The following is a 16,746-nucleotide window of genomic DNA, read 5'->3' on the forward strand; positions in this document are numbered from 1 at the left end:
TCTCTTCAGAAAGAAAAATAAACTTGGACAAAAAACACTTTTTTAAAAATAAAAACTTCGTAAACTTTTCAAATGTTAAAAAACTTTAAATATTTTTTAAAAACTTTGCAATTAACAAAAATAAGCAATTTTTAAGGACTTTTCTGTCACTATACATCCTGGTACTATCAAGTTTACCTGCCTTACAATGCAATAAATATTTAGGATGTTATAATCAAATTATCAGAGTGAAAAACTTGAAAAAAAAAATGCAGCTATAATAAAATAATTTTTATTATCAATACATTAATTAACCAAGGCACAATTCATTAAAAAAAGGCACAATGCACGGATATAGATCCATTATTATGTGATATTTTACTTATATTTTCTGTAGAATAACTCCCCATTTAAAATCAAAACTGAAAACTATTTCTAATAATCCCATTTTTACAGTAACAGCCATTTGTATAAAAGGATGCAGCAAAATACTGATATCAGGTCTCACAACCAAAGTATAAGAGCTAATTTTCATGAGTGGGTAAAAACAGTTCTATAGAGATTTAAAACTCGCATAAATGTAACAAGAAATTTTAAATTAAAAATTTATTATGCCATTGAATTTATAAAATCCTAATGGTTTCAGCTCTCTATATCCTTGTGAGAAAAAGAACATTCATTAGAAGACAGTGGACATCCTTGTGGATGATTGAAATGGAAAAAACAGTTTCTTGTTTTGAATCCAATTTGCCTTTTCTCTTGATTTTTCTTTCTCTTTGCTACATTAAACGATTCCTCGTTTGACACGTTGATATTGTGCGGTAGCTTCAGTCGAATCCGGTTGTCTTTCACTGAAAGAAAAAAAAAAAAAAAAAAAAAAAAAAAAAAGGAATATATTATAATTAAATAGCAGTTGATAGTGATACATGTACATAAATAAGTGAAAACGATAGTGTATTTCATCAAGCAGATTAAGAAAGGCTTCATGCAAATTTTTGATACTTTTTACACATTAGCATGGAGCAACAAGAACTGCATTTGAACAGTAATTTCCATAATCAAGTAACTGCCCATTCAATTTAGTGCACAACCATGATTTAATCAAAAGCTCCATTGAATGAAATACATCTACTGACTAGCATCTTGGTTTCGTTAAGACTATGTACGAAAATGGACAAGAAAGTTTAAGAAATAATTTGTAAGACGAAACTTAATTATTTAATAATCAACTAGAAGAATACTTTTCAGAAGATATTCACAAAGAATAACTAAAGTGCCTCTCAAAGCAAAGTGTCCTTAAGGGTGATTCTTGAAGTTAAGATTTTGTCTTGAAACTAGGGTACACATCATAATACTTTTCTGTTAATTGTCATAAAATAAACTTCTAAGATTCGTCACTATAGACGCTATGATTAGTCTTAGATGATAGCACATAACCACTTAATTCGAAGGGGGGGGGGCATAAACGACCTGTATGGGCATAATTATATATTATGTATAGGATAGGCACAAATGTGCGACTTCAACATGACTTAAAGTTAAACCAATACATTTGTTCTAGCAGCAAGAATGAGTCAAAATACGTGAGTGGTTGATTATTGCATTCGAACTATATTGTACCACAACACAGCTCCTTGTTATTAATATTCAAACTAAATATTTTCATAATTAAACAAAATTACAACCAGTACGATTCATTCATTTTACAAAGATAGAAAAGAAATCGTTACTTGTAAAAGATTTTTTTGTTTCTTTTGCTTATTTAGAACGCAAATACCGGAAAAACTTTCTATTTTGCTTCATTATTTTACTTTACCTGCAGTGCATAAAAGATGTTTAAAAATAAGAATCAGCAGATTTCCAGTTAATGAATGAATTTATGTCTTTTGAGTTATCCTATGTTTTTTGTACTTTTAAAAAAATCTACAAAATTTAATAGTAAATACTAGTCGTATGATTAATTTATTTTACGGAGAAATATTAGTCTTAATAATTAAAGGCGTTCTAACAGTCATCAGAACATTTTCAGAGAAACAGATTCAGCCATTTTGTTGTCCTATCAAATTGCTTCCAAAAATTGGCGCTCCCAAATGAAAAATATTGCTTTGCATTTATATTTTTTACATCAACAAAATGGCCAGTTATAAAATTGCCGGTAGTTGACAAATTTGCCAAGATGCAAAGGCAAATTCGAGCAATTTGGATTTTAATATGTAAAATAGAAGTTTGATAAATCAAATTCGCTCTCTTCTCTGAAAACATTTGAATTGCTTCAATTTTTCTTTGAAAAGATTTTGAGACAGTACCCACTTCAATCACTCCATTTTTAATTAAATCCTCTAAATACATAGCCATTCTCTAACCACGAATGTGAAAATAAATCTAAAATTGTGTTACGTATAAATACGACATCACGTAATAAAAATACAGGTATTGAATTAAAATATAATAGAAAATTTAATTAGAAAGCCCAGAATAATATAAGTTATTCGATATCCACCCGCTCCCCCTAAATCGACTTTTCATAAAAGTCGCCTAAACCTAAAAGAATTTTTTAAATAACTATCATAGAAAACAAACATGAATTCAGTTATGTTCCAAGTCTGATGGGAACAAGCCCGCATGCATGAGCAATATAGAATGCGGCAAAGATATGATGATGATGCTGTAGACTTTTTTAAGTTGTTTGGGAGAAATATTTCGCAAATAAATGTATATTAAACTTACAAGTAATAAACTGAGAAAAATGAACTACTTAAACATTAGATTTCCCATATGCTCTACTTATATGTGCAAATATAGATATATCCTACAAGAATGGTTATCCAATCATCCGTAGCACTTCTTACAGATATATTACATATAACGAATATCCACAAATGATTGAAGAATAGATATTTCCAAATTAATTAAAACATTACTCAAAATTACTTAAAGACATCTATTACTGAATAAATATATAAGTGAAATAATTTTATTTAAAAAAAACAATACGATTTTGTCGATAAAATAAATTAACTGTTCGTCAGGTATGAACATTTTAAAACTCATAATTGCTCAATTTAACAATATAGGAAACTCCCATATGTAATGAGGAGAGGAACGACTTCAGTGTTTTTGCATTCATAAAGATACAAGATTCCGCCCCCCTCCCCCGGCATTGCCGCGCGCAAGTTTTCGGCAGTTTTTCACTATATATTCGCAATTCTGTAGTTTTGACTTAATTTCCCGTAGCTGTTGGAAGGTATGTCTAGACTAAAATAACGAACGCGTTTTATTAAAAATAATTAGAATAGAATTTGAATAATAATAATTTGAATTTGAAGTCCCGTTTTCTTCAATTTTAGACACACATGTTCTTACTACTTTTTCAACCTCGGAGTAATTGAAGCTAATATCCCTCACAAACATTTTGTTCTCAGCTGAATGCATTGTTTTTTTTTTTTTTTCAAATGTTTTAAGCACCGTTTTATTAATACATCTTTATCAAAGTCTATTAAAAATTCAGAAATTGCTTTAATTTTACTACTTATTTGGAATATATATACAGTGGCTCAAAAAATTGAGAGTACACCTTACTTTTACTCGATAAATCCGACTTTCAATATAAATAACACATTACCGAGAAGGGCAAACATATTTTTATTTTCACACATAACAAATGGTTTAATTTAGAGTAAAAATAAAGAAAAATCAACGAAAAACATCTAAATTGAAAAGTTTCAGAAGCATTTTAAATAAACATACGCAGTATTTTGCCTCAAAAAATTGAGAATACACCAAAGAAATTTTTGCAATATCACGCAATATAACAAAGTGTCATTAAGTTAAATGCCTTTTGGCTCTTATAATGGCATCTAAACGTCATGGTACCGATTCGACCAATTTTTGGTGTTATCTGAAGATAATTTACCCCATTCTTCTTGCAACACTTGTTTTAAATGGGTTTTGTTTCTAATTTTGTCTTTTGGGACCACTTTTTCGAGTATGGTCCATGAATTTTCAATGGTATTGATGTCGGAGTACTGTGGTGGTGTAACTGCTGTTTACAATGAAAAAGACACCATATTTTGACGTTACGTGCATTCTGTTTGGGGTCGTTGTCCTGCTGGAAAATGAAATTTTCACCTAAACCCAAATTTTTAACACTTTTCTTTAGACTGCTGCGACCACATGGTTCATCCAACTTGTTGCAGAAACTTTTCAAATCATATATAGCAGTGTAAGTGCTGAAACTGTGCGAAATGCCATTAGACAAGCTGGATATAAAAGTAGCATTATTAGAGAGAAACCGTTCATCAGCTTGCAAATTCAGAAAAAGCATTTGAAGTTTGCAAAAACTCATCAATTGAAGACCAATAACCTTTGGAAGAAAGCTATATTTAGTAATGAAAGAAATCTCAACATTTTTGGCAGTGACAGCCATCGTACTTTATGGCGAAAGCAAAGTAGTATTACTTTGGATCAAAAAAGTTACGTCCTACAGTTAAACATGATGGTGACTCCGTCATGATTTGAGGTTGCATGGCTTCATCCGAGGTAGGAAATTTAATTTTTACGGATGGCATTATAAACGATATGGTTTACTTGGCTATACTTCGCAGCAATCTAAAGGAAAGTGCTAAAAAATTGGGTTTTGATGGAAATTTTATTTTTCAGTAGGACAACGACTCCAAACATGATGCACGTAACGTCAAAATATGGTGTCTTTCATTGTAAACAGAAATTACACACACCACCACAGTACCTCGACATTAATACAATTGATTATCTGTGGGCCACACTCGAAACAGTGGTTCAAAAACATAAAATTACAAACAAAACCCATTTAAAACAAGTGGTGCAAGAAAAATGGGGTAAAATATCTTCAGATACCACCAAAAATTGGTTGAATCGGTACCGTGACGTTTAGAGGCCATTATGAAAACCGAAAAACATGTAACTAAATACTGACACATTATTTCAGTGCGAGATATTACAAGAATTTCCTTGGTGTATTCTCAATTTTTTGAGGCAAAATTCTGCGTATGTTTATTTAAAATGCTTCTAAAACTTTTCAATTTAGAAGTTTCTTGTTGATTTTTCTTTATTTTTATTCTAAATTAAACCATTTGTTATGTGTAAGAATAAAAACATGTTTGCACTTCCCGGTAATATATTATTTATATTGAAAGTCGGATTTATCAAGTAAAAGTAAGGTGTACTCTCAATATTTTGAGCCACTGTATATATTTTTGTGAAGTGTAATTGGCAGAAGAAACAAATTGTATTTTTTTATTGCATAGTTATAATACTTAATGTGCAATCTGAAAAATTTAGGTTCTAATTTATTTAAGAAATTTAGTGCATCCTTGGATAAGCTCCTTGAATCTAGCTAATAAACTACCACATCACATATTTTTTTGTCGTTAATTGCGATCAGTAAAATTTCTTTAGTAAATGAATTGTAGCCTAATAAATTAAAAAAAAATATTTTACTGTTAAATATACCTAATTTACAATTACTCTATTTCAGTGTTTTTCAGTGAACTCAATTTGTCTACAGCAAAGCAACTTTTCATGGCATGCATATTACAAAAGAATGTCAACAATAGTTGTCTACGTTTCTGTTAAACGTTTTTAAATCATTAACCAGATTTTAGAATTATCATAATGAAATAAGCATACTAGGTTAAGAAAACTTGCAAATTTATAGCAGAGAAAGAAACGACTGCATGAATACAATATCGATCCTTTTCCGCACTATTCAGTGAATTTCAGTTATACGAATCCTATCGCACCAGTCAGATATAACATATACTTCAATTTTCCGAATAATTCCATCGACAAACGACAGGGTGGCCAGCATTCCTCCTGTTTGAATTTCCCTTAACTTTTTCGGTTGTTTATATCTTCAGAACGATGTCACTTTATTTTATTCTCCTTAATTATTGCATAATATGCTCTTAGCTTTATTTGAAAAATTGTTCCACTCTTAACTAAAATCAATATAAAATAAAATTTAATTCTTAGGGAAAAAAAAAATTCACTTATTGAATTTCAAATAAACTACAATTATGCAAAACCCTTTTTTTGGAGGGGGGGGGGGGTATATTAAACAACACTAGAAGACATATACCCATTTAGATCGACTATTATCCAACCAGTCGTATCTCAGAACTATCTGTCGCACTCACTCACTCACTGACGTTCGAAAGAAAAGGGGGGGGGGTAGCTCCATATATAACCTTTTAATAAAAGAGCCCATTAAAACTTAAAATCAAAACAGTAACAGGAGCCGAGCTTTAATTAGGCTGCCTTTTCCCATAATACGCAAAACTATTTTCGCCAGTTATGTCGATAACTTGTCGTTCGGAGAAAAAAACAAACTTTCGACGAATTATATATATATATATATATATATATATATATATATATATATATATATATATATATATATATATATATATACACAATAAATTAGATATGGCTCTTAATCTTCCTCTCCCATAGTCTGTTTAGACTATCAGTAAAAGTTTGATTTTCATTAGTTGCCAAATATGTTTCATTCTATTTATGAAATAAAACCAGCGAATTATGTTCGATAAAAATCACACATTTATAAAAAAAAATTCCAGTTTTATAATAAATGTCCTTAATTTTTCCCGACCTCCCGGAATTCCCTGATGATTCCCGGTTTCCAAGTTGGCTGCCCACCCTGAATGATTGAAATCGTGAACGAAAGTAAAAACTAAATTTTTCATAAGACAAAAAATCTTCGACAATAATTCATCATTTACTTGTCAATTATTTTGCTAAATGTAGTCATTCTGCCGATTTAAAGTGTCCATTGGATTGTTTAACAATATATTAAGTTTAAGATGAGTTTTAAATTAGATCTGTTAATACTCAGCTCGCCACAACTCCATTCTGAAGCGGTAGACATCTATAGACGAAACTCAATTTCCCGAAACGAGGAAGAGGGGTTGTCGACCCCCCCCAGACCGTCTAGGCCTTTTTCAGTTTCATCTTTTACATGGGGATTCTATTCTTAGAAATGCAGTCTGCAACGTAGGAATAACAAAAGGGCTCATATTAAACAATGTTAGCTTAGCCTAATTCTCTTTATCCGGTTGCATGGCATAGAAATTTTTCAGATAAATTATGTTATTGTATCCAGAAAGTATCGGTTGTATGACTTTTCTGTACCGGACATTTCCGTACCGACCATAAAACTGTCAATCAATGGTCTTGTTTGCAAGCCGGTTGTGTTACTGATAAGAACCAGTTCCATAAGAAATTACAACATTTTAAATGTTATCTAAAATTGCCTGAATTAGCAAAATTTAACATGATATTTAATCCACTTTTAAATACTTAATGACGAGTTCTTAAAGATAAACTGCTTTTCAATTACCTTATTCAAAAATGTATAAAAATCAAGGACGAATGATATTTCTTCTCGTATAATTACTGTATCTACTTCGAAACAAAAATAATTTCTTTTATATTTTAGAAAGTAATTTATTTTACTTAAACATAACGATCTTCATTAAACGAAAAGTTTTGGTTTAATCAGTTTTTGCTTTATTTCTTAATTTGTTTGTTTAATTCAATAAGTTCGAAACACTAAAATATAGGTTATTTAAATAGAGGTACTTAAAAATTAACTTTCCATGATATGGCATGTTAGATAAGTTTCAAAAGTTTCCAGAGTAGAAGGGTTACTACAAATTTAAATCTTCCTGGTTACCACCGTAATAATCACGGATTTAATTTCAATGTTCTGACGTTTTTAAAAATATGTACTATGATAAGAATAAATTATTTTCCCGTTATGTGACTTCTAATTTTGTATATGAAATATTGCAAGTACAGAGTGCATAAAAAGAGAGTATAATGACACAGAAATATATTAATATTTCTCCAACTGAAGATTTGCTGCTGTGAAAATCTATAAGAGATGTTAGCTGAATTCAAATTTTAATTTTCTTCTAGATGCACTATTAAACGATAATAAAAATGAAACAGAATTAAAAAAAAATAATTTATACTTTAATATATGTAGTATATATTCTTCAGGAATTTAAATTTTTTTAAAGATCGTTCTTTACATGAAATGAGTTGTTAAAACTAATGATGAATGAAATTTTAGTAATGCACTTTTTAACAATATAGATCTACACTTTCACTATAAGTTTTTACTCATAAACTATGCTTTTTTCCTCACAAGATTCAACAAGAGACCCGATAAATTTACACGGAATTTAATCACTTTCTATATTTCAAACAATGTGATTATTATTCAATTTCAAAAGAATTCAGGACCGAATTAAACCTGAGGCAACGCAAATCCCTAGACCCTTTCACCCCATATTTTTAAAACCCAGTATTTTTTTATTTTATTGATTTTAATTTTTATTCAGCTGCTTTAAGTAGCAAATTTTGACAAAATGCAATTGCAAGTCCCTTTCTAAAAAGACGATTTCAATATTTCATGCATGGACAGCTAAAATTTGAAAGTAACTTTAAGCAAAATAGTAATAAAAAGACTTTTTTTTTAAACATATTTTAAATAATATTATAAAAAAAGGGATATTTTTAAAAATTATATAGCACCTAATTTTCAGAGTTATAAAATAGCGTAAGGAGCAACTTGCAAATGGTAATTAGGAATATCACTAGAAAAAAGTTCCAAAATTAATTTGTACAATATTTGATTTTAATTTGATTAAGTTAGATTACATGGTGTCTATAATTAAATGGAAGTATAAAATTAAATAGCTTTCAAAATACCGCTAAAAAATTTGGGAAGCTAAGGGGCTTTTTGGCAATTGCCAACTTTTGCCTATTTAATAAATCGGCATTTCCCCTTCTTCATTAGAATTCTTAAATAATACTTTTGGTCTATTGACATAAAAGCTCCCGTACTGTAGATTTAAAACTCCCGGGAATTTAATTATCTTTATTAGAAATGGCCTTACGGTCACATTTCGATTTACCCGTTGATTCGAATATTCTTTAGCAATTCTTTTTTGTGAAAACTATGTGCATGTTGCAGACATTTTGCTATAGTAAAAGCTTAGTAGTTTTATTAGTTAATTTGATAAGTAGCTAGCTAATTTAGTTTACAATGAGCCCACATGTCGCAGAACTTCAATTGAGATCAATATAAAATTTCAAGAACAATTGAATTTAGAGCATTAGTTTCTTTATTGAAAGTAATAAAGACAGACTTACATTATTGCATGGCAAGTGAAACTGTTGCTGTAACATTAAAGACATTTAAAAAATATACATTTCCTTTTCCAGGATGCGTAGTGTGAAATTGATGCAAAAATTAAGTACTTTCGTACATGCATGAATACATAAACTCACGAAATTTTCTATTCATAGGATTTTCTTTTTTTGTCTTATAATATAGAAAAATATCTATTTTAAAAAAATTAATTTTAATCTTCGACTAAAATTTGAAAAGTTGTTTTTTAATCAATGTTTAGATGTTGAATCCAGCCTCATCTTTTGTTTAAATTGGCAACATTACTTTCAGCAAAAATTAATACAAAGAAACTCTGAAAATTTGAATTAAGAACAAACTGAATAGAATCAGTATATGTTACAAGCATTAAAGATTTAAATAATTGGTAAATTCTACAAAAATGTGTTAACAAAATTATTTTCAGACATGAAGCGAAAAAAAAAAAAAAAAAATATGCTAATTATACAAAAAAAAAAAAATGATAATCAATAACGCTTTAGTTCAGAAAACTTAATTTATTAATACTAGATAATGCTGACCGATTTTTATCAGAATAATTTTAAACTCAAAATGTTTTTTTAAAAATCAGAAAAATTAAATAAGATCTATGTCTTGATAATTTTTATTTTTTATGCGTGCAATTAAAAAAAAATTATATATAAAAAGTAACTGATTCCCCCCCCCCTAATTTTCAAAATATTCAACTCAAATTTTAACATAAAAATGACAAAAATCAGTCAGCATTATTTTGTATTGATAAATTAACTAATACACACATATTTTATTTTAACGTTATTTTTATTTAAAAAAAATTGATTATACAAGACATTTTCTATTAATATGAATAGAAATAATAAGTATAGAAACAAGTACATGATTATTACAGCGAATTGGGTAGGTAAGTAAAGAAACATTGTCACATCTAATTTCACATTTTTTAAAAAATTTCTCACTGACAATTTCAGATTTTACATCTTAGAAAGGTCCCTCCCCCCCCTCCCATCTTTCTTTGAATGTTGTTGCACTTCACTGCGAGAGAAAAATCCTTTATTTCATTAGCTTTTCGTGACAGCTCTTTAATTTCTACAGTGTATCGTATATGTGGGTTGCTAAATATATCCAAGGGAAAGTCGGTAGCATTAATTTTTTAAGGAGGATAACTTACAACTACTGTATGCGACACTTTCCGCTTTGCGTTCACTAACGGATTTTTGCATCAGGTTTCTTTATCGGAACTGAATTCCAAACATATGTGCTAACTATGAATTTGCTTCTTTCTTTCTAAGTTTATATGAGTTAACAAAGGAGAGTGGTAAAATTTATTGATGGAATAAGAGTGGCTAGTATTTTTCTGAAGCTTTAAAAGAGGACGAAATTCATCAAAATACTATAGGAGGTCAAATTTGAAAGATATTAATGGGAAAATCCTTCTTTTACTATCACAGCTAATGCAAACCTTCCAAGACCATCAAAGTAAATGAGAAATAACAAGCGGCAACCAAATTCACAAGAAGAATGTCGGAAAATATGGGGCAAACATCTTTAAAGAAGGTGTAAAAATACATTTTGTGCCATAATATTCCTTAATGTTATGTAAGAAATACGTCAAAATGTTAATTTTTAAAATTGAATTTCTAATTAAAATTTTGCAAAACCCATCCTTAGAGAGCCTCCAACATCCAAAAAGTAATTTCCCCTCTAAATTTCACGTCTTTTAATTCAGTGATGCTCTGTATTAGTCAGACAAATCTTTATATACAGAGAAAGAAAAATTTCATTGGGAAACCAAAACAATCGTGTAAAAGTTACAAAAAGAAAAAGGTTTTAGAAAATGATATAATTTGAATCATAAAGGTTTCTTAAAACTTTATTTCCTTTAAATATCAGACCTAGTTTTTATTTCAAAAAAAATCTGCTAACATTTGACAATATCGGTTAAAAAAACAAAACAAAACGATAATTTTCAAAGGAATGGGAACATTTAAAAAAGTACACCACAAAAGAAATTATTGAAAACTTAGTCTTCAAATTAAAATTTCATCTCACTGGTTTTTACGTTGTCGACTAAAGTAATTAGAACCGCAATAAATAATCATACAGTAAAATTCCTTTCGTAGTTGTAGAAAAGATCGCTTGAAACACTATATTAAGAATAATGTTCGAATGTGTAAAGTGCTTCACGGCAATAAGAATAAAAACGACTAAATAACAAATATTTTTCATGTGCGTTTTTAGAATAACTTCTATTTCTGACGTATCTGTTTGTACCATACTGTATTTTTATTTTTCGTCGGAGCTACTTTTGTTCGGAACTAATCTGCAGTCTTTAAGAACACATAAAGAGTTGAATATAAAGTTACCAGGCATAATTAAAATAAATTATTTACTATTTAGAACACTAAATGTAAAAGAAGTTCAAATGTTTTTCGAGTTGCAACCAGTTCGGAATATTTCGTATTTCGATCTTTTGGAATAACATTCCAATATTTTAATATATGCCGGTGCCCAATGTTGAAAAAAGGAGTGAAAAAAAAAAAAAAGTTCATTAAGCATTATCCTAACATGGGATGAAACTCCTGTATTCTTTCACCGAATGCTTTGCTTTCGTCTGTTTTCTTTTTTGATAAGCAAAGATTTATGACTGTTTTCGATTTATCGTATTCATCGAATCTTTGCACTTCTAGAGAAAATTAAGCACTTTTTAAGGACTTTTCATGACGCTACGCAGGCTTTTTTTTTCTTCTTATAATTATGTGAATGAATATTCACTTTTTTTTATGTAATTTACTTTCAATCATAATACATGAAACCTTGATTAAATCTTCAGAATATTTTCGTGGTAGACTTTTGTAATCGAGTTATTAACATATTAATAATTTCATATTAAAAGATTGTTAAATAAAAAAAAAAATATTGTAATACTTATGTAACAGCTGTAATTTTTTTCTCAACATAGGCTTTGGTGATTTTGTATCAAATTTCAAGAAATATTAAACAAAACTTAATGTTTTAATGACACTATCCATAAAAAATAAATCATTTTTTGGATAACATTATTATTTTAAAATTACTATAAAAGTAACCGCTCACAAAGAATGCTCAAAATACTTAAAAGTATCATTGTTCAGCATTCATTTTATTATGAAATTATAAATTAATAATATTAAACAGAATTTTTGTAAAGAAATGTTTTCACTCTTATTTCTGTATGAGGATACAAAATGAAGTAAATCAAAATAAACTCAATTTATAGTATATGTAAAAGCAATTATACGTAAAGATTTAGTATTTAATGCAGTTCTTTTAATATAGAATAATCTTTAATTTAATATTGATTGCTCATGAACAAATACATTTTAATTTGCATAATATATATTTGAGAAATTATTTTAAAGTGTATTTAGGTATATATAGTTTGAATTATGATAAGACCTATAAAAGTTTGTTTCTAGCAACTGCAGATGTATTAGAAGCAAATATATTTGAAGGAAAAAAAAATTATACTTCTGTTTTAATTTAACTAATTCTGTTTTCACCATTTTCCACAGAAATTTCATCGATTTTGATGGTCCATTTTGCAAGATAGCTATTATGTGCAGAATAACTAAATTCAACACAAATATATTTGGGAAAAAAAAAAAAAAAAAAAAAGAATGTGCAATCCAAAAATATTAACTCACAAAAATAATGTTATATTTAATGCAGATTATAATAGAGTTAAGAAAAAATTTAATTTTATTGTTTCACCAATCTTTAAGTTGAGTGTTTTTATATTGTTAAATATATGTATAGGTTTTAGATATCATACGTTTTATAGTTATGATCTTCCATTTATATTTATATATATGAAAAAATAAAGTTTTCATATATGAATGTAAACATGAATACTAAATTTTTAAGTATGACATTTAATGTATTTTTATAGCTATATTAGGTTTGTTAAATGATTTATTTTATATGAATATTAATTATTTATTTGAGTACCAGAAATTCTAAAGCTTTGGATATATTTTATTTCAATAAGAAATTTATCAGTTGTTAAATTCTTTTACAAATTTATCAATTTGCTGAATGTACGTCTAAACGACCCATTTATCTTAAAACAATTAGAATAGTCTATGCCTTTAATAATTAAGTTCAGGTGTATTTTTTTTAGAATAGAATTTCACTATTTCATATTTCTTTTACAGTTTATTGATTTTCATTTCAGAATTAAATTTGATATACTTTGACTGTGAATAATTGATTCTGAGGATAATATGATTTCCAAACGTATATTTTAAATTTGCCGCCTTTGGCGACCAATTGATTTGCTATGATTAATGGTTGATGAAAGTTTCAATTGTTTCCACAACAAATCATTCTTAAACTTCAAATTTTGATATTATATATAGTAACACTTACAGTAGCATTACACTTTCTTTTCCATTGTGCTTTGCCCTTTAAATATTTATTTTTACAATTATATCACAGGAAAAAGCAACAGTATTTTAAAATGTAGGCACTTAAAAAAAAATTTCCAACATTGTTTGATTTTGAAGTTAAACCTTATTTGTAAATACAAAAATATCAAAAAATGTACTTAAAGCATACCTGATATTGAAACTTACTCAACATGGAAAAATAAACCTAATTTTCATATCTTGGTCGCAACAACAGAAAAAAAAGTCGAGACTAAATATTAGCAACAACAATGCAAAATGTTTTGGGCTTCTTTTCAACAGTGAAATATATTATTGCAAAATATGCTTAAAATATTTCAAAAAATTTATTAAATATAGAAAGAAAAATTAAATGGTAAAAAATTTGGTATCATTTAAATGATATATATAAATTTTATGATGCTGTAAAATAGTTTTCTACCGTAAAATTTTAGAAAGTTATCGTGAATAAATGCCAAAATTTCGCTTAATTTTTGATGAATTAAAATTATAATTCGATTTTTTTTCAATCGCCTTGAAAAGCACTTTAACCCACCAAACTATATATTTGCCAAATTTGGTAGGTATGTGTCAAACGGTCTGGTTTGTACCGAGACAGAAGCTTTCTTATGTTTAAGTACCAAAATTTAGTTAAAATATTAATATATTTTAACTAAACTCCTCTTCAACATCTTACATGAATTTAGCAAACCTAGACTAATCACTCCCTATGCCCTTTTTTCAATGAGCTACGAATGAGTCCCAGTACCGAAAATATCTATCTCAGAATTTTACCATAAAAAACTGAGGCTGTAAAATAGCAGAAATCATTTTTAAATCATGTATTCGGCAAAGTGTTCAATGACGATAAACGACAACAGCCCCACTAATTAACATAGATTTAGGTACAGCATTACTTTGTATACTGCTTAATCTGTATGAAGTTACAAAAGTGAAAAATGCTCAACAAAAATTTACTTATTTTTGGCAGTGTAATTGCACCTTTTCTTTTTGAAATCTAGTGAAATCTACTTCCATAATTCAGCTTTTTTTTCATATAAATATACATGAAAGCAATTGGTATATATAACTTTATATGTATAAAATAATTCCAAATTAAAATATGGTAGAAAAAAGGTAATCGAGATTGGAAGGTACAAGTACCAAAAAATTAAATTCATAACACAATTTTAGAACAAAAGGAAAAAAAAAAAAAAAATACCTTCAAAAATAAAACTATGATTCCGAAGAAATGTTTGGACACCTCCATTCTGGGCTTTCATGCATTTTAATATCTCCGGTCCAAGTAAACTGCAGAGTTCTTTAATTTCTAAGGAACCTAAGTAAAAAGGAAAAAATTATTTGATTTATTTTTTGACAAAACCAGTAGAAATTAATTGAAATAATTTGGCAGATAATTGATATAAAATAGTAAAAGAAAAAATAAAAGCAAACTAAATGCTAAAATAGAAGAGATCATACATTAAAATCTTTCATCCCAAAGTAGAGCCTTATTTCAATTTGAGAGTCCTGGGTTAACAAAAGATAACGCTCCCTCTCTTTTATTGTTTCCTTTAAACTTAATCACTTTTTTCCTTTGATTACAGTTGATCATTTTCTTAATAGTTAAAGTGATTTTATACATTTAAAACAATTTAAAAAGTTTCAATAAAAATCTCTTTGATGAGTGTTATATGTTATTTTTAAATACATTTTTATATGTCATTTTTTAAAATTCTTGTTTAACCGTGTTATTCAAAAAGAATATGTATCGGAAACTATATGACGGCATGCAGAGTATAATATAAAACTTATGCAATACAAGACGAAATTTTAACTAATAAATTACTCTATATAGAGTGAAGGCCTTTTAATGTGATCGCGGTTACTGTTATCATTCGTTTTATGCTGTCAAAAACCTGAGGTGCCGAAAAGACGTATTCAAAAGCATACAAAAATATCTTTTCAGTGATTACTATATCATTTAACCTGTCCTGAAGCAAAGAATTGGTCCATCCTTCATTTTCAATCAACATTAACGACTGGTTTTCATGGGAATTTTTGCATCGCAAATACGGATACATCAGAGAATCGTTTATTCCATGGGATGGGTTTCACATCCTTTTATCTGAATACGATAGGAGCGATCTAAATTGATTAAAACTATAGCTATGCTTCCCAGCCTGCCCAGAAATCTGTTGAACAAACTTTTCATGCCCAGTGAAAGCAAAATGGATAAAGAACTGATTAGAGTGTTAAAGACAAAACTGAAATTCTTAACAAGTATGAAAGTTCACCTAAAATTAGTGAATATGTAATAAGTTGTAAAATTTCTAGCCTCCTCTTAGTAAAATTTTGAAAAACTGAGGTTTTTGTGAACAAGATTAAATGATATATACTTGTGGTTACAAAATGAACGAATGCATTGGGAAAAAACACCTCTTTAAAGAACAACGAAATGCGTCAAACACGAAATTTTGAAATCCAGAACATCGCAAATGAAAATAAAAAATATTGCAGGCACAAACGTATACATCTAAACCGTTAATCAGTTAAGGAATAATTCTCGATAAGCAACAATTAATAATTGGTTTAATTGCTACTTTTGAAATAAATAATAGATAACCTGAAATAAGTTTTTTCCCCTTTCATTTCTCCTGACACAACTTTAACAAATTCGGTTATTGTTGTCATTCCATCAATATTAACAGAATTTTTAAGTCCTGAAGTAATCATATTAAGCGGCAACTACTGCACTTCGTTTTATAACTAGAGATTTTTATAATCCCAGTATAAACCATTAAGAAAACAAGCACATTACTTACTTTACAAAGATAAATATTTTGGATTTAATTCTATATTTTCATTTAATAAAAATGGACTTTATTTCTAATTACATAAATAATTTTTCGGATGGAAAGTGAAAACAAAACTATTGTTGAAGTCAAGCTTTTAAAATCAAATCTCCAATATTATATATATGAAAGTTTCATGAAATTTTTTAGATGAAAAAACTGAAATAGTCCTTTGCAATCTTATTAGTAAATCTTCATTTAATATTTTGAGATGATTGTGATTTTATCTTTGGGATGTCCTAATAAAAAAGCA

At 28.2% G+C, this 16,746-nt stretch overlaps 1 protein-coding gene across 1 annotated transcript in view; it reads right to left on the minus strand.

Annotated features, from left to right (window-relative positions):
- Nucleotides 1-276: 276 nt before the first annotated feature.
- LOC129960175 (probable tRNA (uracil-O(2)-)-methyltransferase) overlaps nt 277-16,746 on the minus strand; it is a 65,601-nt gene continuing 49,131 nt past the window's right edge. The window contains exons 11-12 of the mRNA XM_056073381.1: nt 14,861-14,977; nt 277-830 (exon numbers count right to left, since the gene is read on the minus strand). Coding sequence (XP_055929356.1) covers nt 622-830; nt 14,861-14,977 — 326 coding nt within the window. The 3' untranslated portion in view covers nt 277-621. The remainder of the gene's footprint in view (nt 831-14,860; nt 14,978-16,746) is intronic.

The sequence above is a fragment of the Argiope bruennichi genome, chromosome X2 (genome assembly GCF_947563725.1).
Source record: "Argiope bruennichi chromosome X2, qqArgBrue1.1, whole genome shotgun sequence".
In the NCBI taxonomy this organism is placed as follows: Eukaryota; Metazoa; Arthropoda; class Arachnida; order Araneae; family Araneidae; genus Argiope; species Argiope bruennichi.